Genomic DNA, 25925 nt, shown 5'->3' on the forward strand with positions numbered 1-25925 from the left:
GTGAGTGACATGTATAATCTGTACCTGTCAGTTTCTGGTATGGGAGTGGGATGTTTAATCTGTACCTGTCAGTCTCAGGTATGTGAGCGTCAGTTTAATCTGTACCTGTCAGTTTCTGTTATGTAAGTGTGGATTTAAATCTGTACCTGTCAGTCTCAGGTATGTGAGTGATGTATATAATCTGTACCTGTCAGTTTCAAGTATGTGAATGTGGGATATAATCGGTACCTTTAAGTGTCTGGTATTTGAGTCTGGGGTTTAATGTGTACCAGTCAGTGTCTGGTATGCAAGTGTGGGGTATAATATGTACCTGTCAGTGTCTGTTATGTGAGCGTTGTGTATAATCTATACCTGTCCGTTTCAGCTATGTGAATGTGGGTTTAATCTGTACCTGTCAGTATCTGGTATGTGATTATGGGTATAATCTGTACCTGTCACTTTCTGGTATGTGAGTGTGGGGTATAATCTGTACCTGTCAGTTTCTGGTATGTGAGTGTGGGGTATAATCTGTACCTGTCAGTTTCTATTATGTGAGTGTGGGTTTAATCTGTACCTGGCAGTGTCTGGTATTTGAGTGTGGGGTATAATATGTACCTGTCAGTGTCTGTTATGTGAGCGTTGAGTATAATCTGTACCTGTCCGTTTCAGCTATGTGAATGTGGGTTTAATCTGTACCGGTCAGTGTCTGGTGTGTGAGTGTGGGGTATAATCTGTACCTGTCATTGTCTGGTATGTGAGTGTGAGTTTAATCTGTACCTGTCAGTGTCTGGTATGTGAGTGTGGGTTTAATCTGTACCTGACAGCTTCTGTTATGTGAGTGTGGGTTTAATCTGTACCGATCAGTGTCTGGTATGTGAATGTAGGGTATAATCTGCACCTGTTAGTGTCTGGTATGAGAGTGTGGGCTTTAATGTGTACCTATCCGTGTCTGGTATGTGAGTGTGGGTTCAATCTGTACCTGTACCTGTCAGTGTCTGGTATGTGAGAGTGGGGTATAATCTGAACCTGTCAGTGTATGGTATGTGAGTGTGGGGTATCATCCGTACCTGTCAGTCTCTGTTTATGTGAGTGTGGGGTATAATCTGTACATGTCTGTTTCTGGTATGTGAGTGACGTGTATAATCTGTACCTTTCAGTTTCAGGTATGTGAGTATGGACTATAATCTGTATCTGTCAGCATCTGGTATGTGTGTGTGGGGTATAATCTGTACCTGTCCGTTTCAGCTATGCGAGTGTGGGTTTAATCTGTACAGATCAATTTCTGGTATGTGAGTGTGGTTTAATCTGTACCTGCCAGTGGCTGGTATGTGAGTGCCATGTATAATCTGTACCTGTCAGTGTCTGGTATTTGAGTGTGCGTTTTAATCTGTACCTGCCAGTCTCTGGTATGTGAATGTGGGTTTAATCTCTACCTGTCAATTTCTGGTATGAGAGTGTGGGTTTAATCTGTACCTGGCAGTCTCTGGTATTTGAGTGTGGGGTATAATATGTACCTGTCAGCGTCTGTTATGTGAGTGTGGGTTTAATCTGTACCTGTCTGTTTCTGGTATGTGAGTGTGGGTTTAATCTGTACCGGTCAGTGTCTGGTATGTGAATGTAGGGTATAATCTGTACCAGTCAGTGTGTGGTATGTGAGTGAAAGATATACTCTGTACCTGGCAGTTTCTGGTATGTGAGTGTGGTTTCAATCATACCTCTCAATCTCTGGTACGTGAGTGTGAGTTTAACCTGTACCTGTCAGTGTCTCGTATATGAGTGTGGGGTTTAATCTCTACCTGAAAGTCTCTTGTATGTGAGTGTGGGGTAGAATCTGTACCTTTCAGTTTCTGGTATGTGAGTGTGGGTTTAATCTGTACCTGTCAATGTCTGGTATGGGAGTGTGGGGTTTAATCTGTACATGTTAGTTTCCAGTATGTGAGTGACATGTATAATCTGTACCTGTCAGTTTCTGGTATGGGAGTGGGATGTTTAATCTGTACCTGTCAGTCTCAGGTATGTGAGCGTCAGTTTAATCTGTACCTGTCAGTTTCTGTTATGTAAGTGTGGATTTAAATCTGTACCTGTCAGTCTCAGGTATGTGAGTGATGTATATAATCTGTACCTGTCAGTTTCAAGTATGTGAATGTGGGATATAATCGGTACCTTTAAGTGTCTGGTATTTGAGTCTGGGGTTTAATGTGTACCAGTCAGTGTCTGGTATGTAAGTGTGGGGTATAATATGTACCGGTCAGTGTCTGTTATGTGAGCGTTGTGTATAATCTATACCTGTCCGTTTCAGCTATGTGAATGTGGGTTTAATCTGTACCTGTCAGTATCTGGTATGTGATTATGGGTATAATCTGTACCTGTCACTTTCTGGTATGTGAGTGTGGGGTATAATCTGTACCTGTCAGTTTCTGGTATGTGAGTGTGGGTTCAATCTGTACCTGTCAGTGTCTGGTATGTGAGTGTGGGGTATAATCTGTACCTGTACCCGTCAGTGTCTGGTATGTGCGTGTGGGGAAGAATCTGTACCTGCCAGTATCCAGTATGTGTGTGTGGGTTTAATCTGTACCTGTCAGTGTCTGGTGTGGGGTAGAATCTGTACCTTTCAGTTTCTGGTATGTGAGTGTGGGGTATAATATGTACCTGTCAGTGTCTGGTATGTGAGTGTGGGGTTTAATCTGTACATGTCAGTTTGCAGTATGTGAGTGACGTGTATAATCTGGACCTGTCAGTTTCTGCAACGTGAGTGTGGGTTTAATTTGTACCTGGCAGTGTCTGGTATTTGAGTGTGGGGTATAATATGTACCGGGTCAGTGTCTGTTATGTGAGCGTTGTGTATAATCTGTACCTGTCCATTTCAGCTTTGTGAATGTGGGTTTAATCTGTACCGGTCAGTGTCTGGTATGTGAATGTGGGTTTAATCTGTACCTGTCAGCCTCTGGTATGTGAGTGTAGGTTTAATCTGTACGTGCCAGTTTCTGGTATGTGAATGTGGGGTGAATCTGTACCTGTCAGTGTCTGGTATGTGAGTGTGGGATTAAACTGTACCTGTCAGTTTCTGTTATGGAAGTGTGGGTATAATCTGTACCTGTCAGTGTATGGTATGTGAGTGTGGGGTATCATCCGTACCTGTCAGTCTCTGTTATGTGAGTGTGGGGTATAATCTGTACATGTCTGTTTCTGGTATGTGAGTGGCGTGTATAATCTGTACCTGTCAGTTTCAGGTATGTGAGTGTGGATTTAATCTGTATGTGTCAGTTTCTGGTATGAGAGTGTGGTTTAATCTGTACCTGCCAGTGGCTGGTATGTGAGTGCCATGTATAATCTGTACCTATCAGTGTCTGGTATTTGAGTGTGCGTTTTAATCTGTACCTGCCAGTCTCTGGTATGTGAGTGTGGGTTTAATCTCGACCTGTCAATTTCTGGTATGAGAGTGTGGGTTTAATCTGTACCTGGCAGTGTCTGGTATTTGAGTGTGGGGTTTAATATGTACCTGTCAGCTTCTGTTATGTGAGTGTGGGTTTAATCTGTACCTGTCAGTTTCTGGTATGTGAGTGTGGTTTCAATCATACCTCTCAATCTCTGGTATGTGAGTGTGAGTTTAATCTGTACCTGTCAGTGTCTCATATGTGAGTGTGGGGTTTAATCTCTACCTGTCAGTGTCTGGTATGTGATTGTGGGGTATAATCTGTACCTGCCAGTGTCTGGTATGTGAGTGTTGGGTATAATTTGTACCTGTCCGTTTCAGCTATGTGAGTGTGGGTTTATTCTGTACCTGTCAATGTCTGGTATGGGAGTGTGGGGTTTAATCTGTACATGTCAGTTTCCAGTATGTAAGTGACGTGTATAATTTGTACCTGTCAGTCTCTGGTATGTGAGCGTCAGTTTAATCTGTACCTGTCAGTTTCTGTTATGTAAGTGTGGGTTTAAATCTGTACCTGTCAGTCTCTGGTATGTGAGTGATGTATATAATCTGTACCTGTCAGTTTCAAGTATGTGAATGTGGGATATAATCAGTACCTGTAAGTGTCTGGTATTTGAGTCTGGGGTTTAATGTGTACCAGTCAGTGTCTGGTATGTAAGTGTGGGGTATAATCTGTACCTGTCCGTTTCAGCTATGTGAGTGTGGATTTAATCTGTATGTGTCAGTTTCTGGTATGAGAGTGTGGTTTAATCTGTACCTGCCAGTGGCCGGTATGTGAGTGCCGTGTATAATCTGTACCTGTCAGTGTCTGGTATTTGAGTGTGCGTTTTAATCTGTACCTGCCAGTCTCTGGTATGTGAGTGTGGGTTTAATCTCGACCTGTCAATTTCTGGTATGAGAGTGTGGGGTATAATCTGTACCTGTCAGTTTCTATTATGTGAGTGTGGGTTTAATCTGTACCTGGCAGTGTCTGGTATTTGAGTGTGGGGTATAATCTGTACCTGTCAGTGTCTGTTATGTGAGCGTTGAGTATAATCTGTACCTGTCCATTTCAGCTATGTGAATGTGGGTTTAATCTGTACCGGTCAGTGTCTGGTGTGTGAGTGTGGGGTATAATCTGTACCTGTCAGTGTCTGGTATGTGAGTGTGAGTTTAATCTGTACCTGTCAGTCTCTGGTATGTGAGTGTGGGTTTAATCTGTAGCTGACAGCTTCTGTTATGCGAGTGTTGGTTTAATCTGTACCGATCAGTGTCTGGTATGTGAATGTAGGGTATAATCTGCACCTGTCAGTGTCTGGTATGAGAGTGTGGGCTTTAATGTGTATCTGTCAGTGTGTGGTATGTGAGTGAAAGGTATACTCTGTACCTGTCAGTTTCTGGTATGTGAGTGTGGTTTCAATCATATCTCTCAATCTCTGGTATGTGAGTGTGGGGTATAATCTGTACCTGTCCGTGTCTGGTATGTGAGTGTGGGTTCAATCTGTACCTGTCAGTGTCTGGTATGTGCGTGTGGGGAAGAATCTGTACCTGCCAGTATCCAGTATGTGTGTGTGGGTTTAATCTGTACCCATCAGTTTCTGGTATGTGAGTGCAGGGTATAATATGTACCTGTCAGTGTCTGGTATGTGAGTGTGGGGTATAATCTGTACCTGTCAGTGTCTGGTATGTGAGTGTGGGTTTAATCTGTACCTGTCAGTGTCTGGTATGTGAGCGTGGGGTATAACCTGTACCTGTCCGTTTCAGGTATGTAAGTGTGGGTTTAATCTGTACCGGTCAGTATCTGGTATGTGAGCGTGGGGTATAATCTCTACCTGCCAGTCTCTCGTATGTGAGTCAAGGTTCAATCTGTACCTGTCAGTTTCTGGTATGTGAGTGTGCGTTTTAATCTGTACCTGCCAGTTTCAGTTGTGTGAGTGTGGGTTTAATCTGTACCTATCAGTTTCCAGTATGTTCGTGACGTGTATAATCTGTATCTGTCAGTTTTTGGTATGTGAGTGTGGATTTAAATCTGTACCTGTCAGTCTCTGGTATGTGAGTGTGGGTTTAATCTGTACCTGTCAGTTTCTGGTATGTGAGTGTGGGGTTTAATCTCTACCTGTCAGTGTCTGGTATATGAGTGTGATTTCAATCATACCTCTCAATCTCTGGTATGTGAGTGTGGGATTAATCTGTACCTGTCAGTGTCCGGTATGTGAGTGTGGGGAATAATCTGTACCTGCCAGTGTCCGTTATGTGCTTGTGGGTTTAATCTGTATCTATCAATTTCCAGTATGTTAATGACGTGTATAATCTGTACCTGTCAGTCCCTGGTATGAGTGTGGGGTATAATCTGTACCTGTCAGTCTCTGGTATGTGAGTGTGGGTTTAAATCTGTATGTGTCAGTCCCTGGTATGTGAGTGTGGGTTTAATCTGTACCTGTCAGTGTGTGGTATGTGAGTGTGGGATATAATCTGTACTCGTCAGTCTCTAGTATGTGAGTGTGGGCTTTATACTGTATCTCTCTGTCTCTGATATGTGAGTGTGTGTTTTATACTGTATCTCTCAGTCTCTGATATGTGAGTGTGTGTATATTTCTGTACCTGTCAGTTTCTGTTATGTTACTCTGGGTTTAATCTGTACCTATTTGTTCCTGCTACTTGATTGTATGTTTTAGACAGTACCTGTCAGTTCCTGCTACGTGAGTGTGGAATTTACTCTGTATCTGCCAGTCTATGGTATGACAACGTGAGAATCAATTTTATTTTTTACCTGTATTTCTCAGATATGCAAGTGAAGATTTTGTCTTCTGCCTGTCATTTTTCTGGTGTGTGTGTGCGTGTGTGTGTGTAGGTTTTACTCTGCCCCTATCAGTTTCTGCGATGCAAGTAACAATTTTACTTACTGCCTTTCAGTTTTCCGATATGTGCACATGGGATTTATACTTTACCTGATATGCAAGTGCGGATTTTATTCTGTAAATGTCACTTTCATATATGTGGGTGTGTGTTGCATGCTGTATCTGTCAGTCTGTGGTATGGGAATGTGGGTTTTATTCTGCACCTGTCACTTTGATATGTTCGGGGGGTTAAATACTGAATCTGTCAGATTCTGAAACATGAATATGGCTTTTGCTCTGTACCCATCAGTTTCTGATATATGAGTGTGGTTTGCAGTAACTGTTTAACATTTTTTTCCGGTCGATGATTGTATGTTTTATTCTCTACCTGCCAGTTTCTGGCAAGTGAGTGTGGGTATTTTCATGTACCGGTCAGTGTAATCTGTTTCAATGGTGAAACATCATCTGATTCTACTGCTCCATGTGGCTGTAAGATTCACAATGTAACTCTGCCACTTCAGATCACTGTGGGACTGACAGCTTCTGCTGCCTCTGACCATAGGATTGAGACCAGTTCTGTGTCTCTGCGGTCCGAGAGGCGGGAGTGCGTGGCGTTGGTGAGGCCTATAAAGGCCCAGGTGCATGGAGAGGAAGCGGCAGCTGCAGCAGGGAGAGAAGGCAAAAACGAAGTAGAAAGAAATCAAAAGGTGACGTCACAGCCAAGGGGGTAAGTGATTGGATGGTGATTGGTGAGTAGCTTTTCTTTTTCTTTTTTATATCAGTAAGTAACCTGTTAACATTGTTGTTGCCAATTTAAGTGTATCTAAGGGTTAAGTCATGGCAGGAGAGCTCGGTCATGTGATATGCTCCTCCTGTACCATCTGGGAACTCAGGGACGCTTCCGGTGGCCCTGACGACTACGTGTGCAGGAAGTGTATCCGCCTCCAGCTCCTGACGGACCGCGTTGCGGATTTGGAGCTGAGGGTGGATTCACTCTGGAGCATCCACGATGCTGAGAATGACGTGAGTAGCACGTGTAGCGAGTTGGTCTTACCGCAGGTGAAGGGTCCACAGCCAGCTAGAAAATGGAAGACCAGCAGGAAGAGCAGTGCAAGGAAGGTAGTGCAGGGGTCCCCTGCGGTCATCCCCCTGCAAAACAGATACACTGCTTTGAGTACTGTTGAGGGGGATGACTCATCAGGGGAGGGCAGCAGCAGCCAAGTTCATGACACCGTGGCTGGCTCTGTTGCACAGGAGGGCAGGAAAAAGAGTGGGAGAGTGATAGTGATAGGGGATTCAATTGTAAGGGGAATAGATGGGCGTTTCTGTGGCCGCAACCGAGAGTCCAGGATGGTATGTTGCTTCCCTGGTGTAAGGGTCAAGGATGTCTCGGAGCGGGTGCAGGACATTCTAAAAAGGGAGGGAGAACAGCCAGTTGTCGTGGTGCACATTGGTACCAACGACATAGGTAAAAAAAGGAATGAGGTCCTACGAGACTAATTTAAGGAGCTAGAAGCTAAATTAAAAAGTAGGACCTCAAAAGTAGTAATCTCGGGATTGCTACCAGTGCCATGTGCTAGTCAGAGTAGGAATCGCAGGATAGCACAGATGAATATGTGGCTTGAGCAGTGGTGCAGCAGGGAGGGATTCAAATTCCTGGGGCATTGGAACAGGTTCTGGGGGAGATGGGACCAGTACAAACCGGACGGTCTGCACCTGGGCAGGACCGGAACCAATGTCCCAGGGGGAGTGTTTGCTAGTGCTGTTGGGGAGGAGTTAAACTAATATGGCAGGGGGATGGGAACCAATGCAGGGAGACAGACGGAAACAAAAAGGAGACAAAAACAAAAGACAGAAAGGAGATGAGTAAAAGTGGAGGGCAGAGAAACCCAAGGCAAAAACCAAAAAGAGCCACTGAATATAAAGGGGCTGCAGGAGTGGTCAAAACTAGAAATCATGGTTTAAAAACTAGGATTAAAACACTCTACCTAAACGCACGCAGCATTCGAAATAAAGTAAATGAGTATTCGGCATAAATCATTACAAATGGGTATGATTTGGTGGCCATTACAGAAACATGGTTGCAGGGTGGCCAAGACTGGGAATTAAACATACAGGGGTATCTGACGATTTGGAAAGATAGACAAGAAGGGAAAGGAGGTGGGGTAGCTCTGTTAATAAAAGATGATATCAGGGCAATTGTGAGAGACGATATTGGCTCTAATGAACAAAATGTTGAATCATTGTGGGTGGAGATTAGAGATAGTAAGGGGAAAAAGTCACTGGTGGGCGTAGTTTATAGGACCCCAAATAATAACTTCACGGTGGGGCGGGCAATAATCAAGGGAATAATGGAGGCATGTGAAAAAGGAACGGCAGTAGTCATGGGGGATTTTAACCTACATATCGATTGGTCAACTCAAATCGCACGGGGTAGCCTGGAGGATGAATTCATAGAATACATACGGGATTGTTTCTTCGAACAGTATGTTACAGAACCTACAAGGGAGCAAGCTATCTTAGATCTGGTCCTGTGTAATGAGACAGGAAAAATAAACGATCTCCTAGTAAAAGATCCTCTCGGAATGAGTGATCACAGTATGGTTGAATTTGTAATACAAATTGAGGGTGAGGAAATAGTGTCAGAAACGAGTGTACTATGCTTAAACAAAGGGGACTACAGTGGGATGAGGGCAGAGTTGGCTAAAGTAGACTGGAAACACAGACTAAACGGTGGCACAATTGAGGAACAGTGGAGGACTTTTAAGGAGCTCTTTCATAGTGCGCAACAAAAATATATTCCAGTGAAAAAGAAGGGTGGTAAGAGAATGGATAACCAGCCGTGGATAACCAAGGAAATAAAGGAGAGTATCAAATCAAAGACCAATGCGTATATGGGGGCTAAGGTTAGTGGGAAACTAGAAGATTGGGAAAATTTTAAACAACAGCAAAGAATGACTAAAAAAGCAATAAAGAAAGAAAAGATAGATTACGAAGGTAAACTTGCGCAAAACATAAAAACAGATAGTAAAAGCTTTTACAGATATATAAAACGGAAAAGAGTGACTAAAGTAAATGTTGGTCCCTTAGAAGATGAGAAGGGGGATTTAATAATGGGAAATGTGGAAATGGCTGAGACCTTAAACAATTATTTTGCTTCGGTCTTCACAGTGGAAGACACAAAAACCATGCCAAAAATTGCTGGTCACAGGAATGTGGGAAGGGAGGACCTTGAGACAATCATTATCACTAGCGGGGTAGTGCTGGACAGGCTAATGGGACTCAAGGTAGACAAGTCCCCTGGTCCTGACGAAATGCATCCCAGAGTATTAAAAGAGATGGCGGAAGTTATAGCAGATGCATTCGTTATAATCTACCAAAATTCTCTGGGGAGGTACCAGCGGATTGGAAAGCAGCTAATGTAACGCCTCTGTTTAAAAAAGGGGGCAGACAAAAGGCAGGTAACTATAGGCTGGTTAGTTTAACATCTGTAGTGGGGAAAATGCTTGAAACTATCATTAAGGAAGAAATAGCGGGACATCTAGATAAGAATAGTGCAATCAAGCAGACGCAGCATGGATTCATGAAGGGGAAATCATGTTTAACTAACTTACTGGAATTCTTTGAGGATATAACGAGCATGGTGGATAGAGGTGTATCGATGGATGTGGTGTATTTAGATTTCCAAAAGGCATTCGATAAGGTGCCACACAAAAGGTTACTGCAGAAGATAGAGGTACGCGGAGGAAATGTATTAGCATGGATAGAGAATTGGCTGGCGAACAGAAAGCAGAGAGTCAGGATAAATGGGACCTTTTCGGGTTGGAAATCGGTGGTTAGTGGTGTGCCACAGGGATCGGTGCTGGGACCACAACTGTTTACAATATACATAGATGACCTGGAAGAGGGGACAGAGTGTAGTGTAACAAAATTTGCAGATGACACAAAGATTAGTGAGAAAGCGGGTTGTGTAGAGGACACAGAGAGGCTGCAAAGAGATTTGGATAGGTTAAGCGAATGGGCTAAGGTTTGGCAGATGGAATACAATGTTGGAAAGTGTGAGGTCATCCACCTTGGGAAAAAAAAACAGTAAAAGGGAATATTATTTGAATGGGGAGAAATTACAACATGCTGAGGTGCAGAGGGACCTGGGGGTCCTTGTGCTTGAATCCCAAAAAGTTAGTTTGCAGGTGCAGCAGGTAATCAGGAAGGCAAATGGAATGTTGGCCTTCATTGCGAGAGGGATGGAGTACAAAAGCAGGGAGGTCCTGCTGCAACTGTACAGGGTATTGGTAAGGCCGCACCTAGAGTACTGCATGCAGTTTTGGTCACCTTACTTAAGGAAGGATATACTGGCTTTGGAGGGGGTACAGAGACGATTCACTAGGCTGATTCCGGAGATGAGGGGGTTACCTTATGATGATAGATTGAGTAGTTGGTGAGAGGGGAGCGACCTGTCAAAAGCCCAGCGGGAGATCGAGAGCCAGCGGCAGTTGGTGAGAGGGGAGCGACCTGTCAAAAGCCCAGCGGGAGATCGAGAGCCAGCGGCAGTTGGTGAGAGGGGAGCGACCTGTCAAAAGCCCAGCGGGAGATCGAGAGCCAGCGGCAGTTGGTGAGAGGGGAGCGACCTGTCAAAAGCCCAGCGGGAGATCGAGAGCCAGCGGCAGTTGGTGAGAGGGGAGCGACCTGTCAAAAGCCCAGCGGGAGATCGAGAGCCAGCGGCAGTTGGTGAGAGGGGAGCGACCTGTCAAAAGCCCAGCGGGAGATCGAGAGCCAGCGGCAGTTGGTGAGAGGGGAGCGACCTGTCAAAAGCCCAGCGGGAGATCGAGAGCCAGCGGCAGTTGGTGAGAGGGGAGCGACCTGTCAAAAGCCCAGCGGGAGATCGAGAGCCAGCGGCAGTTGGTGAGAGGGGAGCGACCTGTCAAAAGCCCAGCGGGAGATCGAGAGCCAGCGGCAGTTGGTGAGAGGGGAGCGACCTGTCAAAAGCCCAGCGGGAGATCGAGAGCCAGCGGCAGTTGGTGAGAGGGGAGCGACCTGTCAAAAGCCCAGCGGGAGATCGAGAGCCAGCGGCAGTTGGTGAGAGGGGAGCGACCTGTCAAAAGCCCAGCGGGAGATCGAGAGCCAGCGGCAGTTGGTGAGAGGGGAGCGACCTGTCAAAAGCCCAGCGGGAGATCGAGAGCCAGCGGCAGTTGGTGAGAGGGGAGCGACCTGTCAAAAGCATACCGGTGCAGCTACAGCGGGAGAGAAAGCAAAATAGAAGTAGAAAGTAATCAAAAAGTGACGTCACAGCCAATGGGGTAAGTGATTGGCTGGTGATTGGTGAGTAGCTTTTCTTTTATTTTTTATATCAGTAAGTGAACTATAACATTGTTATTACCAATTTAAGGGTATCTAAGGTTAAGACATGGCAGGAGAGCTCGGTCATGTGATATGCTCCTCCTGTACCATGTGGGAACTCGGGGACACTTCCGGTGTCCCTGACGACTACGTGTGTGGGAAGTGTATCCGCCTCGAGCTCTTGACGGTCCGCGTTGCGGAATTGGAGCTGAAGGTGGATTCACTCTGGAGCATCCACGATGCTGAGAATGACGTGAGTATCACGTGTAGTGAGTTGGTCTTACCGCAGGAGAAGGGTCCACAGCCAGATAGGGAATGGAAGACCAACAGGAAGAGCAGTGCAAGAAAGATAGTGCAGGAGTCCCCTGTGGTCATCCCCCTGCAAAACAGATACACTGCTTTGAGTACTGTTGGGGAGGATGACTCATCAGGGGAGGGCAGCAACAGCCAAGTTCATGGCACCGTAGGTGGCTCTGCTGCAAAGGAGGGCAGGAAAAAGAGTGGGAGCGCGATAGTGATAGGGGATTCGATGGTGAGGGGAATAGATAGGCGTTTCTGCGGACGCAACCGAGACTCCAGGATGGTATGTTGCCTCCCTGGTGCAAGGGTCAAGGATGTCTCGGAGCGAGTGCAGGACATTCTGAAATGGGAGGGAGAACAGCCAGTTGTCGTGGTGCACATTGGTACCAACGACATAGGTAAAAAAAGGGATGAGGTCCTACGAAAAGAATTTAAGGAGCTAGGAGCTAAATTAAAAAGTAGGACCTCAAAAGTAGTAATCTCGGGATTGCTACCAGTGCCACGTGCTAGTCAGAGTAGGAATCGCAGGATAGCGCAGATGAATACATGGCTTGAGCAGTGGTGCAGCAGGGAGGGATTCAAATTCTTGGGGCATTGGAACCGGTTCTGGGGGAGGTGGGACCAGTACAAACCGGACGGTCTGCACCTGGGCAGGTCCGGAACCAATGTCCTAGGGGGAGTGTTTGCTAGTGCTGTTGGGGAGGAGTTAAACTAATATTGCAGGGGGATGGGAACCTATACAGGGAGACAGAGGGAGACAAAAAGGAGGCAAAAGCAAAAGACAGAAAGGAGATGAGGAAAAGTGGAGGGCAGAGAAACCCAAGGCAAAGAACAAAAAGGGCCACTGTACAGCAAAATTCTAAAAGGACAAAGGGTGTTAAAAAAACAAGCCTGAAGGCTTTGTGTCTTAATGCAAGGAGTATCCGCAATAAGGTGGATGAATTAATTGTGCAAATAGATGTTAACAAATATGATGTGATTGGGATTACGGAGACGTGGCTCCAGGATGATCAGGGCTGGGAACTCAACATCCAGGGGTATTCAACATTCAGGAAGGATAGAATAAAAGGAAAAGGAGGTGGGGTAGCATTGCTGGTTAAAGAGGAGATTAATGCAATAGTTAGGAAAGACATTAGCTTGGATGATGTGGAATCTATATGGGTAGAGCTGCAGAACACTAAAGGGCAAAAATCGTTAGTGGGAGTTGTGTACAGACCTCCAAACAGTAGTAGTGATGTTGGGGAGGGCATCAAACAGGAAATTAGGAGTGCATGCAATAAAGGTGCAGCAGTTATAATGGGTGACTTTAATATGCACATAGATTGGGCTAGCCAAACTGGAAGCAATACGGTGGAGGAGGATTTCCTGGAATGCATAAGGGATGGTTTTCTAGACCAATATGTCGAGGAACCAACTAGGGGGGAGGCCATCTTAGACTGGGTGTTGTGTAATGAGAGAGGATTAATTAGCAATCTCATTGTGCGAGGCCCCTTGGGGAAGAGTGACCATAATATGGTGGAATTCTGCATTAGGATGGAGAATGAAACAGTTAATTCAGAGACCATGGTCCAGAACTTAAAGAAGGGTAACTTTGAAGGTATGAGGCATGAATTGGCTAAGATAGATTGGCTAATGATACTTAAGGGGTTGACTGTGGATGGGCAATGGCAGACATTTAGAGAACGCATGGATGAATTACAACAATTGTACATTCCTGTCTGGCGTAAAAATAAAAAAGGGAAGGTGGCTCAACCGTGGCTATCTAGGGAAATCAGGGATAGTATTAAAGCCAAGGAAGTGGCATACAAATTGGCCAGAAATAGCAGCGAACCTGGGGACTGGGAGAAATTTAGAACTCAGCAGAGGAGGACAAAGGGTTTGATTAGGGTAGGGAAAATGGAGTACGAGAAGAAGCTTGCAGGGAACATTAAGGCAGATTGCAAAAGTTTCTATAGGTATGTAAAGAGAAAGAGGTTAGTAAAGACAAACGTAGGTCCCCTGCAGTCAGAATCAGGGGAAGTCATAACGGGGAACAAAGAAATGGCAGACCAATTGAACAAGTACTTTGGTTCAGTATTCACTAAGGAGGACACAAACAACCTTCCGGATATAAAAGTGGTCAGAGGGTCTATTAAGGAGGAGGAACTGAGGGAAATCTTTATTAGTCGGGAAATTGTGTTGGGGAAATTGATGGGATTGAAGGCCGATAAATCCCCAGGGCCTGATGGACTGCATCCCAGAGTACTTAAGGAGGTGGCCTTGGAAATAGCGGATGCATTGACAGTCATTTTCCAACATTCCATTGACTCTGGATCAGTTCCTATCGAGTGGAGGGTAGCCAATGTAACCCCACTTTTTAAAAAAGGAGGGAGAGAGAGAGCAGGGAATTATAGACCGGTCAGCCTGACCTCAGTAGTGGGTAAAATGATGGAATCAATTATTAAGGATGTCATAGCAGCGCATTTGGAAAATGGTGACATGATAGGTCCAAGTCAGCATGGATTTGTAAAAGGGAGATCATGCTTGACAAATCTTCTGGAATTTTTTGAGGATGTTTCCAATAAAGTGGACAAAGGAGTACCAGTTGATGTGGTATATTTGGACTTTCAGAAGGCTTTCGACAAGGTCCCACACAGGAGATTAATGTGCAAAGTTAAAGCACATGGGATTGGGGGTAGTGTGCTGACGTGGATTGAGAACTGGTTGTCAGACAGGAAGCAAAGAGTAGGAGTAAATGGGTACTTTTCGGAATGGCAGGCAGTGACTAGTGGGGTACCGCAGGGTTCTGTGCTGGGGCCCCAGCTGTTTACATTATACATTAATGATTTAGACGAAGGGATTAAATGTAGTATCTCCAAATTTGCGGATGACACTAAGTTGGGTGGCAGTGTGAGCTGCGAGGAGGATGCTATGAGGCTACAGAGTGACTTGGATAGGTTAGGTGAGTGGGCAAATGCGTGGCAGATGAAGTATAATGTGGATAAATGTGAGGTTATCCACTTTGGTGGTAAAAACAGAGAGACAGACTATTATCTGAATGGTGACAGATTAGGAAAAGGGAAGGTGCAACGAGACCTGGGTGTCATGGTACATCAGTCATTGAAGGTTGGCATGCAGGTACAGCAGGCGGTTAAGAAAGCAAATGGCATGTTGGCCTTCATAACGAGGGGATTTGAGTACAGGGGCAGGGAGGTGTTGCTACAGTTGTACAGGGCCTTGGTGAGGCCACACCTGGAGTATTGTGTACAGTTTTGGTCTCCTAACTTGAGGAAGGACATACTTGCTGTTGAGGGAGTGCAGCGAAGATTCACCAGACTGATTCCCGGGATGGTGGGACTGACCTATCAAGAAAGACTGAATCAACTGGGCTTGTATTCACTGGAGTTCAGAAGAGTGAGAGGGGACCTCATAGAAACGTTTAAAATTCTGACGGGTTTGGACAGGTTGGATGCAGGAAGAATGTTCCCAATGTTGGGGAAGTCCAGAACCAGGGGTCACAGTCTAAGGATAAAGGGTAAGCCATTTAGGACCGAGATAAGGAGAAACTTCTTCACCCAGAGAGTGGTGAACCTGTGGAATTCTCTACCACAGGAAGTAGTTGAGGCCAATTCACTAAATATATTCAAAAGGGAGTTAGATGAAGTCCTTACTAATCGGGGGATCAAGGGGTATGGCGTGAAAGCAGGAAGTGGGTACTGAAGTTTCATGTTCAGCCATGAACTCGTTGAATGGCGGTGCAGGCTAGAAGGGCTGAATGGCCTGCTCCTGCACCTATTTTCTATGTTTCTATGTTTCTAGACTGGGTCTTTACTCGTTGGAGTTCAGAAGGATGAGGGGTGATCTTATAGAAACATTTAAAATAATGAAAGGGATAGACAAGATAGAGGCAGAAAGGTTGTTTCCACTGGTCGGGGAGACTAGAACTAGGGGGCACAGCCTCAAAATACGGGGGAGCCAATTTAAAACCGAGTTGAGAAGGAATTTCTTCTCCCAGAGGGTTACGAATCTGTGGAATTCTCTGCCCAAGGAAGCAGTTGAGGCTAGCTCATTGAATGTATTCAAGTCACAGATAGATAGATTTTTAACCAATAAGGGAATTAAGGGTTACGGGGAGCGGGCGGGTAAGTGGAACCGAGTCCACGGCCAGATCAGCCATGATCTTGTTGAATGGCGGAGCAGGCTCGAGGGGCTAGATGGCCTACTCCTGTTCCTAATTCTTATGTTCTTATGGTCTGTGAGTGATAATCTACTTACTGTGTGTGAGAAGGAGCTGCCTGCACTGTTCCTTGTGTTCCAGGTGGAGGAAAGATCACATTTGTTCTGGCTTGTTCAAGAATTTTGCTCTGAGAATAATAATACGAGAACAATATTAGTTCTAAGATATGAATACAGGGGAGAATATGATGTATCCGAGGGAGCGACAATGTATTTCTCGACCACCAGCAACACGGTTCTGGAGAACTCAGCTCACCAAAACAATATAACCCGTCTTTAAAATATCTTCTCCCACACTCCTTTCCTGATGCCTGCAATAGATGCACTTTGTGAAACTCCCCACATCCTCACTGTCAGGCTGTGTTTCCACTGCTCACTGTCCAAGAACAACAGACACGGTGAGATTGGAACTGAATCAGGAACATTCACTACTGATTTGGGGAAAGGCGGCAGCAATGATTTGAAAGAGCGAGGAGATTTACTTTCTCTGTTACCTTACACTGTCCACACACAGCCCGAGAATGGCCTCTCCCTCCCCCCACTCACACCATGTTCCGGAACTAGTTCCTGCTCCACTCTGCCTCTTGCACAGTCCCCGACGGAACTAAACCAGGAACGTTCATTACTCGTTTGGAGAGATAAAGCAGCAGATTGTAATAGTAGATTCTGCCCATTCTGTCTCCCTTACCCTGGACACACGCTGTCCACACACAGCCCGAGAATGGCCTCTTGCTTCCCCCACTCACAGCACGCACGGACACTGGTTCTTGCTCCACTCTGCCCCCGACTCCCCCCGGACTCAATGCCGATCTCTGAGCCCATCTGCGGACACGCTCCCAAAGCGCTGCGCTGCTGCAAGGAGGCTGCTGCCCGCTGCCTTACCCTGGGGCTGCGGTTTCTCCATTCCCGGCTGTTTTAAACCATCTTCTTCTGCTCACTGAGTGAATGGCGATCACAGGCAGGGCTGGGGAAGGGGAGGGCATATGCGCGCTTCTGCTCACTGGAAATCGACTCAGGGGGCAGGGCTTATCCATGCATGCGCAGCTCTCTGCACTAATTCAGCCTGTAAAAATCGAAGTGCACTTTTCCCAATTTACTTTTATCTGAATCTGAGCAAAGGAACTTGGCCTGGGGGGGGGGAAAGGACAGAGAATGATTAAAGCTGCGAGCCTTGTCCCTTGGAGATGCTCAATTTGGGATCATTCCGTGCAGAGTGTTTCTCTCCATGAGCCAGTCTTCACAAAGCAATCCTCCAGAAACATCGGAGGAACAAGGGAGCAGGAGTGTTTGCTGGGCCCATGGAAGAGTTATTATCTGACAGAAACAGTCCGAAATCAGTGTAATTAGAGTAAAACACTCTGTCACTGAGAGTAATACCGGTGGATAATCAAGGGGCTATAGGGAGGGAGGAACTTGACACATTCACCATCACTAATGAAGCCGTACTTGGTAAAATAATGGGACTAAAGGCCAACAAGTCACCTGGACCTGATGGCTTATATCTTAGATTCTTAAGTGAAGTGACTGAAGAGATAGTGGATGCATTGGTAGTAATTTACCAAAATTCCCTGGATTCTGAGGCGGTCCCAGCAGATTGGAATACCGCAAATGTAACACCTCTATTTAAAAAAGGCAGACAAAAAGCAGGAAACTGTAGACCAGTTAGCCTCACATCGATCGTTGGGAAAATGCTGGAGTCCATTAATAAGAAAGCAGTAGCAGGACATTTGGAAAAGCATGATTCAATCAAACAGAGTCAGCATGCTTTCTGAAAGGGAAATCATGTTTGACAAATTTGCTGGAGTTCTTTGAGGATGTAACGAGCAGGATGGATAAGGGGGAATCAGTGGATGTGGTGTATTTGGATTATTTCCAGATGACATTCGATAAGGTGCCACATAAGAGGTTACTGCACAAGATAAAAGTTCACAGGGTTGGGGGTAATATATTAGCATGGATAAAGGATTGGTTAACTAACAGAAAACAGAGAGTCAGGATAAATGTGTCATTTTCTGGTTGGTGCCGCAGGGATTGGTGCTGGGTCCTCAACTATTTACAATCTATATTAATGACTTGGATGAAAGGACCGAGTTTACTGCAGCTAAGTTTGCTGATTATACAAAGATGGGTGGGAAAGCAAATTGTGAAGACACAAAAACTCTGCAAAAGGAATATAAACAGGCTAAATGAGTGGGCAAAAATTTGGCAGATGGAGTATAATGTGGGAAAATGTGAGGTTATCCACTTTATCAGAAATAATAGAAAAGCAAATTATAATTTAAATGGAGAAAAATTGCAAAGTGCAGCAGTACAGAGGGACCTGGGGGTCCTTGTGCATTAAATACAAAAAGTTAGTATGCAGATACAGCAAGTAATCAGGAACACAAATGGAATGTTGGCCTTTATTGCAAGGGGGATAGAGTATAGAAACAGAGAGGTAAGCTACAACCATACAGGGTATTGGTGAGGCCACACCTGGAGTATTGTGTGCAGTTTTGGTCTCCGTATTTAAAGAAGGATATACTTGCATTGGAGGCTGTTCAGAGGTTGATTCCAGAGATGAGCGGGATGTCTTATGAGGATGGGTTGAGTAGGTTGGGCCTATACACATTGGAATTCAGAAGAATGTGAGGTGATCTTATTGAAACATAAGATAACCCGGGGGCTCAACAAGGTGGATGCAGACAGGGCATTTCCACTCATCAGGGAAACTAAAACTAGGGGCCATAGTCTCAGAATAAGGGGCCACCCATTTAAACTGAGATGAGGAGACATTTCTTCGCTCAGAGGGCTGTAAATCTATGGAATTCTCTGCCCCAGAGAGCTGTGGAGGCTGGATCATTGAATATATTTAAGGCAGAGGTAGACAGATTTTTGAGCGATAAGGGAATAAAGGAGAGTGAGCAGGTAAGTGGAGCTGAGTCCATGATCAGATCAGCCATGATGTTATTGAATGGCAGAGCAGGCTCCAGGGGCCAAATGGCCTTGTACTCTTTCTTATTTTCTTCTGCGATAATAACTTTGGGACTGTTAACGGGGATTCCAACCCTGGGACTGTAAATGAGGATTCTAACCCTGGGAGTGAACAGCTCTGGGGCTTTCCTATTACAATTGTCTGGGACGTAAACCGTCAGCTTCGCACTGAGCAGCGCCTTTAGGGGAGATGGTGAGAAATCCGAGGTGACGAGAGTGAGAATAAAATAACTAATTTGTTGGTTTGCCCAGCAGGACTGGTTGGAAACAGATACTGACACACCTCACGTTGCTCCTGCACCAAGATGACCACGCATGCGCTTTGCTGATCACTGAATCAAGATGGTGGAGGACTGAACTTGCCTTCCTGTACAAGGATGGCCGCCGTTATCCTGGGCCTGTGGCCGGGAGAAAGCCTCGAAGCTGCAGTCGCCGATACTCAGGTTATTATTCCGAGATTCCTGCGGGCACCAGCTGTTTATAAAGCCTCCCCGGCTACCCGCTCGTCCATTACTTTCCTCCGTTCCGCTGAAATGGGCTCTTTTTACTAGCAGATGTTTACCGTGTCCGCTCCGCCGTTACATGCACTGCGCATGCCCGAAACAGGCCTGGCCTTTTGTGCTGGCCCGTTAGGGTGAGCCTGGCTTGCCCAATAGTGTGAGCCTGGGCTGGCCCAATAGGGTGAGCCCGGGTTGGCCCAATCGGATGAGCCTGGCTTGCCCAATAGGGTGAGCCCGGGTTGGCCCAATAGGGTGAGCCTGGGCTGGCCCAACAGGGTGAGCATGGCTGGCCCAATAGCATGAGACGTTTGCTGTATAACGTCCACGTTTCTGAGCCATACAGGAGGGCGGGTATTATACAGCCTGTAGACCATGAGCTTGGAGACAGATTTGTCCTCATATCGCTGGAGAAATACCATCACCAATGTTTTCACAAGATCTTGCAACTCCCCTGGGAGGTCAGACGCACCAACATTAGTGTCCTTGACCAGGCCAACATCCCCAGCATCGAAGCAGTGATCACACGTGACCACCTCTGCTGGGCGAGCCACATTGTTCACATGCCTGACACAAGTCACCCAAAGCAAGCGCTCTAGTCGGAACTCCTACGTAGCATGCGAGTCCATGGTGGGCAGAGGAAACGTTTGAAGGACATCCTCAAAGCCTCTCTGATCAAGTGCAACATCCCCACCGACACCTGGGAGTCCCTGGCCAAAGACTGTCCTAAGTGGAGGAAGTGCATCCGGGAGGGTGTTGAGCACTTCGAGTGCAGAAATCAAGCACATGCAATGGAAAGAGCATGTGGCAAACCAGCCTCACCCACTCTTTCCTTCAACCACCATCTGTCCCAACTGTGACAGAGAATGTAATTCCCATATTGGACTGTTCAGTCACCTGACAACACATATTTAGAGTTGAATCAAGATCTCCTCGATTTCGAGGGACTGCCGATGATGATGAGGAATAGATTGAGCTTTGGAAGACCCAATAGGGTGAACCTGGGCTGGCCCAATAGGGTGAGCCTGGGCTGGCCCAATAGGGTGAGCCCGGACTGGCCCAATAGGGTGAGCCGGGCATGGCCCAGGGTCACCAGACAACATTTGGCACAACAAGTCTCCCTTTCAGGGGTCGCTGACCTGGGCACAAACATCTGTCCAATCAAAGACCCTGAAGCCCCGCCCACCCTTTGTCCCTACACAAAGGACCGCGCATGCGCCGTGAGACCCGCTCTGCCCAAGATGGCGGCCGCTGAGCACACTCTCCCCGCCTGAGAAACAGTTACCGCCAAGAAAAGCACCAACAATGTAATCATGAAAACATCACCGATCAGCGGCAAGAAGCGTAGAAAGTCGAGGAAGGAGAGTTACTCCATCTACATCTACAAAGTGATGAAGCAAATTCACCCCAACATCGGCATCTCCTCCAAGGCCATGGGCATCATGAACCCGTTTATGAACGATATTTTTGAGCGCATTGTGGGTGAGGCTTCCCGCCTGGCCCATTACAACAAGTACTGCACCATCAGCACCCGGGAGATCCAGACCGCCGTGCGGCTGCTGCTGCCCGGGGAGCTGGCCAAGCACGCCGTGTCGGAAGGGACAAAGGCGGTGACCAAGTTCACCAGCTCCAAGTAAAACTGCGCGCTGTCCTGAGAGATCAAACCCAAACACAACGGCTCCTTTAAGAGCCACCCACACCCTCTCTGAAAGAGCTGCTCAAACGCATCTCCCTTTAGACCTCAAATCATAAATTATTTCCCGAACAAGTGTGTGAGAACCTTTGCAGTTCGAGCTGTAGATTTAGTTTTGAATTATCAGATAAATGTTTTTACTGTCCGCTTCGCTGTTTAATTTCCCGCCCTAAACAGCAAACACTGTCCCTGGTCGCTCTTTCCCTTTGCTCTCAGACCCGTTCATTTACAACGCCTGCCGACGAATTAGAAGCTTGTTTTAGGGATGAGACTCAGACTATAGCCACCTCGTTCTCCATCACGCACTTTTCAATTTAAAAGCATATTCTAGTTAGAGGTCAACCCATTTATTAACTTGAGACTCCCCGCAATGTAACAACTCAAAATGGGAGTTCGGACAGAGACCAGAACAGGGCAGTTTGAACACTCTGTCCCTCTTCTCTTTTCACAGGACTCCTAGTTCTGGTCTCATACCCGCCTGTGCGGGGGATCGATCGATAATCTATAAATCCGCAGTTTTACAAAGCTTGAGCTGGAATGTGTGCCATTACAGAAATAGTGGGGATTGATTCCCGCCCATTACAGACAGTTTGAAATAGTACCCGAATGTAATTCTGATTGTAACAGCATGGAACTTGCAAGTTAAATATGGATTAAGACAAAAGGAAACAAAAAGTGTTTGGAAATATTTGGCTAATGGTGCAGTTACTGACATAATCCGCAATTTTAACAATTACTGGCGGCATTTATGAATTTCTAAATCGTTGGAGGACTGACTATTGAGGACAATAATTTCCGCCCCACTTTCATTGGCGGGCTACACAGGCTGCGATTGGACATCGGAAAAGACCAAAGACATTCACCTCAGAGCGACCAATCACAAGTTCGCTCCCTGCATTCCTCCAGAATGTATAAGAAAGTCAGACGTGGGAGGAGTTTCTCATTCTTTCTCAGAACGTGTGGATTGTGGAAACGTCTGCAAGAGGAAAAAGTGGTTGTAAAGCTCGGGCCAAGGCCAAGTCTCACTCCTCCCGCGCCGGACTGCAGTTCCCTGTGGGCCGTGTTCACAGGCTCCTGCGGAAGGGGAACTACGCTGAGCGTGTGCGTGCCGGAACCCGGTCTACATGGCTGCTGTGCTCGAGTATCTGACCGCTGAAATGCTGGAGCTGGCCGACAACGTGGCCTGTGACAACAAGAAGACCCGTATCATCCCCAGATAGCTGGCCCATCTGCCACGACGAGGAGCTCAACAAGCTGCTGGGAAAGGCGACCATCGCTCAGGGCAGGGTGCTGCCTAATATCCAGGCTGTGCTGCTGCCCAAGAAAACCACCAGTCTGTCCAAGAGCAAGTAAAATGGACATTTAATCTAATAAACCAAAGGCTCTTTTCAGAGCCACCCACAGTATCTGTGAAAAGGCTGCTTAATGTTCTCTGGTTCACAATTATCCCAGATCAAACCTATCATGTTAGTTCCTAAATTTTACGTTGAAATCAATTTGCCACAATTTGCCCATTAACTTTATCTGGCAATATTAATAATTTCATGGTTTCACCTACACTGCCGACAATGCCTGATGCTCAGATTCAGAGTAAACCCTCTCTTACATAAGATAAATTGAAAGTTGGAAGCTAAAACGAATACTGAGATTAGAAATTGATCGGTACAGAGTAAAACGACGCGAACACAATAGAGAGTGACGGGTATAGAGTAGAGCCCAGATTTACATACCAGCGATGGACAGATACAGAGTAAACCACACACTCAGACACCAGGCATTGAGAGACAGTGAAACCAGCACGCAATTAGCAGAAACTGGCAGGTTCAGAATAAAACCCACACTCTAATATCAGACACTGACAGATACAGAGATACGCCACATTCAGATGCCAGAGAGGGATAAATACAGAGTCAAATCCACATTCGCGTACCAGACACTAACAATATGTTTCCTATATTTGTCTGTCAATGGACCAGATAGCGAAAGTAGCAGATTCTGTCCTATAATAACCAGTCAGTCCCACACTGAAAGAACACCGGAGATTGAAAGTGTCAGTATTTATCCTACACTCACCTGGCAATCAGAATCTGTCACATATATTCAGAGAATGAGAGAGGCAGTATCTAGCCAACACTCACCTGTCACATAGTGTCAGAGAATGGGAGAGGTTGTATCTAACCAACACTGACCTGTCACATAATGTCAGAGAATGAGAGAGGCAGTATCTATCCTACACTCACCTGACAACCCAACTCTGCCACAGTGTACCAGAGACTGAGAGATAATATATGTTAAGAAATATATCCCACACGGATAGCTGTATCAGAGAGTGACAGGTACAGTAGCTAGCCCATATTCCGGAGTTATTCCCACAATGACACACAGTACCAGAGAGTTACAGTGGCAGTTTATTCCTATACGCTCCTGTCCATACCACACTGGCACTGTACCAGAGATTGAGAGATACAATAACAATCCTACACTGATCAGTAAACTCCACACTGACACGCTGTACCAGTGAGTGACGGGCAGTGTCTATCCTCCACTCCCCTGCCAATCTCACACTGACACACTGTATTATGTCAGGACAGATACAGGAACTATCCTACACTGACCAAGGAATCCCACTGACAAACTGTATCGTGTAAGGACAGATACTGTAACTATCTTACACTGACCAAGGAATCCCACTGACACGCTGTAGCAGAGAGTGAATGGCAGTGTCTATCCTACACTTCCCTGCCAATCCCACACTAACACACTGTACCAAGGAAGGACAGATACAGTAACTAGCCTACACTGATCAAGGAATCCCACTGACACACTGTACCAAGGATGGACAGACACAGTAACTATCCTACACTGACCAAGGCATCCCATTGACACGCTGTACCAGAGTGACAGCGGCTCTGATTAACCCCACTGTTCACACTACAATCGGGTGAGCGCGTCCTACTTTTAATGGTTGTTTGGAGTTTTCAGCCGGACCAACAAAGTATTTTGAAATAGTTTTAAGGTGAACATGAACATGGTTCTGACGTATCTCTGTCGAATTTGAAATGGTTTCTGCTGAATGATTGTCACGTGTTGCAGCACTCACTTTCAGCCAGGAGATGTCAGCAACCTCGAACAGTTTGGAGTGTGCGGATTGCGTCCACACATCCAGACCGCCGTGAGTCTGGTGCTGCACGGGGAGCTGGCCAAGCACGGGGTGACCGAGTACTCCAGCTCCAAGAAAATCTCCACAATGTACTGACAAAAAAACACAGATAACACAACGGCTCTTTTAAGAGCCACCCACAGCCTCTCTGAAGGAGCCGCCAGTTTAATGCATTAAATTGGGCAGTTTATTCATTCCGTCCAACGTCCTTTCAATCTTGTGAGCAAATCAGCAGAAAAACAGTAAAACTGCCCCATTTTCATATTTGTTTCTGTCGAACCTAGTATTTATCAATAAAATTACTTCTATTAGAACTTGGTTAAATATTTCAAATTGAATTTAAAATCAGTTCACTTGAGACCAATGGTTTGTTGTGTGAAGGAAATGGGAATCGAAGCAAGCGACCAATCCGAAGAAGCCTCAGGTAACAGTGGATTCCGGCAAATAGAATTGCGGTCATTACAGTCCATTCAAAGACTTTTCTTAAACCCGAGAATTCCCTCATGGCCGACAGTATTTGTGCAAGAAGCAAACTTCAGAAGGAAAATAATATCACAGTTTAGCCGCTTGTCACAGCAGCTCGGCTGAACCTATCCTGCCGTGGAAAGCTCCGGTTCCCCGTCACACCATCTGTCTGATATATAAAAGCTAAATGGAAACAGAACTCTGAGTGCCTGGACACACACGGAGATTAAAAGAGCATTTCACAGGGTCTGGGCCAAAGAGTCACTTGTTACCCCATAATCCTAAGAATTCTGCAGCTATTCCCCACCCCAATATATCTCCGCTCCCCTTCCACAGGTCACTGCTCTCTCTGTGACGCGGTGGGTGGCTCTCAGAAGAGCCTTTGTGCTGTGTCCGAGGGAAAGGGTCGAGTTGTTCAGCCAGCGAACCCATAGAGAGTGCGGCCCTGCCGTTTCAGAGCGTACACCACATCCATGGCAGTGACCGTCTTGCTCTTGGCGTGCTCAGTGTAGGTGACCGCGTCTATGATCACATTCTGCAGGGTAACCTTCAGCACCCCGCGGGTCTCCTTGTAGATCAGACCCGAGATCCGTTTGACACCGCCACGGTGAGCCAGGCGGCGGATGGCGTGTTTGGTGATGCCCTGAATATTATCATGGAACACTTTATGGTGCCGCTTGGCTCCGCCTTTGCCCAATCCTTTGCCTCCTTTACCTCGGCCAGACATGACGATTCTTCACAGGAACATAAACTGAATGATAAATACATCAGGACGGCGAGAGTTTATGAAGCCAGCCCGGACCTGGTTGAGAAAGGCAGAGTGGGAGAGAGGCTGGGAAGAGACAGAATCAGAGGCACAGACAGAGCAGAGACAACGACACAGAACTATGGATATTGACAAGGCGGCCACTGAACCAATCACAATTACTGCCTTAACCCATCCCTCATCTCGGCTGTGGGGGAGTGTGGAGCTGCCCATATAAGGCGGGCTCGGAGCAGTTTCCTCAAATCTGCGCCGCACTGAACGAGATGATGGCTAACGAAAAGTAAATAGTTACCG

General features: G+C 46.3%; 1 protein-coding gene and 1 long non-coding RNA gene across 2 annotated transcripts; both read right to left on the reverse strand.

Annotated features, from left to right (window-relative positions):
- Window positions 1–7296: 7296 nt before the first annotated feature.
- On the reverse strand, window positions 7297–19627 carry LOC139229909 (uncharacterized). The gene is made up of 3 exons (XR_011587857.1): window positions 19414–19627; window positions 16117–16205; window positions 7297–7374 (listed from the first exon to the last, which is right to left on the reverse strand). It is a non-coding gene; the product is annotated as an uncharacterized lncRNA (long non-coding RNA).
- Window positions 19628–25280: 5653 nt separating this feature from the next.
- Window positions 25281–25592, reverse strand: LOC139230466 (histone H4-like). Its single transcript, XM_070862287.1, has one exon. The coding sequence runs from the start codon at window positions 25590–25592 to the stop codon at window positions 25281–25283; it is 312 nt and encodes a 103-aa protein (XP_070718388.1).
- Window positions 25593–25925: the final 333 nt, after the last annotated feature.

Source organism: Pristiophorus japonicus, chromosome 19 (assembly GCF_044704955.1).
Source record: "Pristiophorus japonicus isolate sPriJap1 chromosome 19, sPriJap1.hap1, whole genome shotgun sequence".
NCBI lineage: Eukaryota > Metazoa > Chordata > Chondrichthyes > Pristiophoridae > Pristiophorus > Pristiophorus japonicus.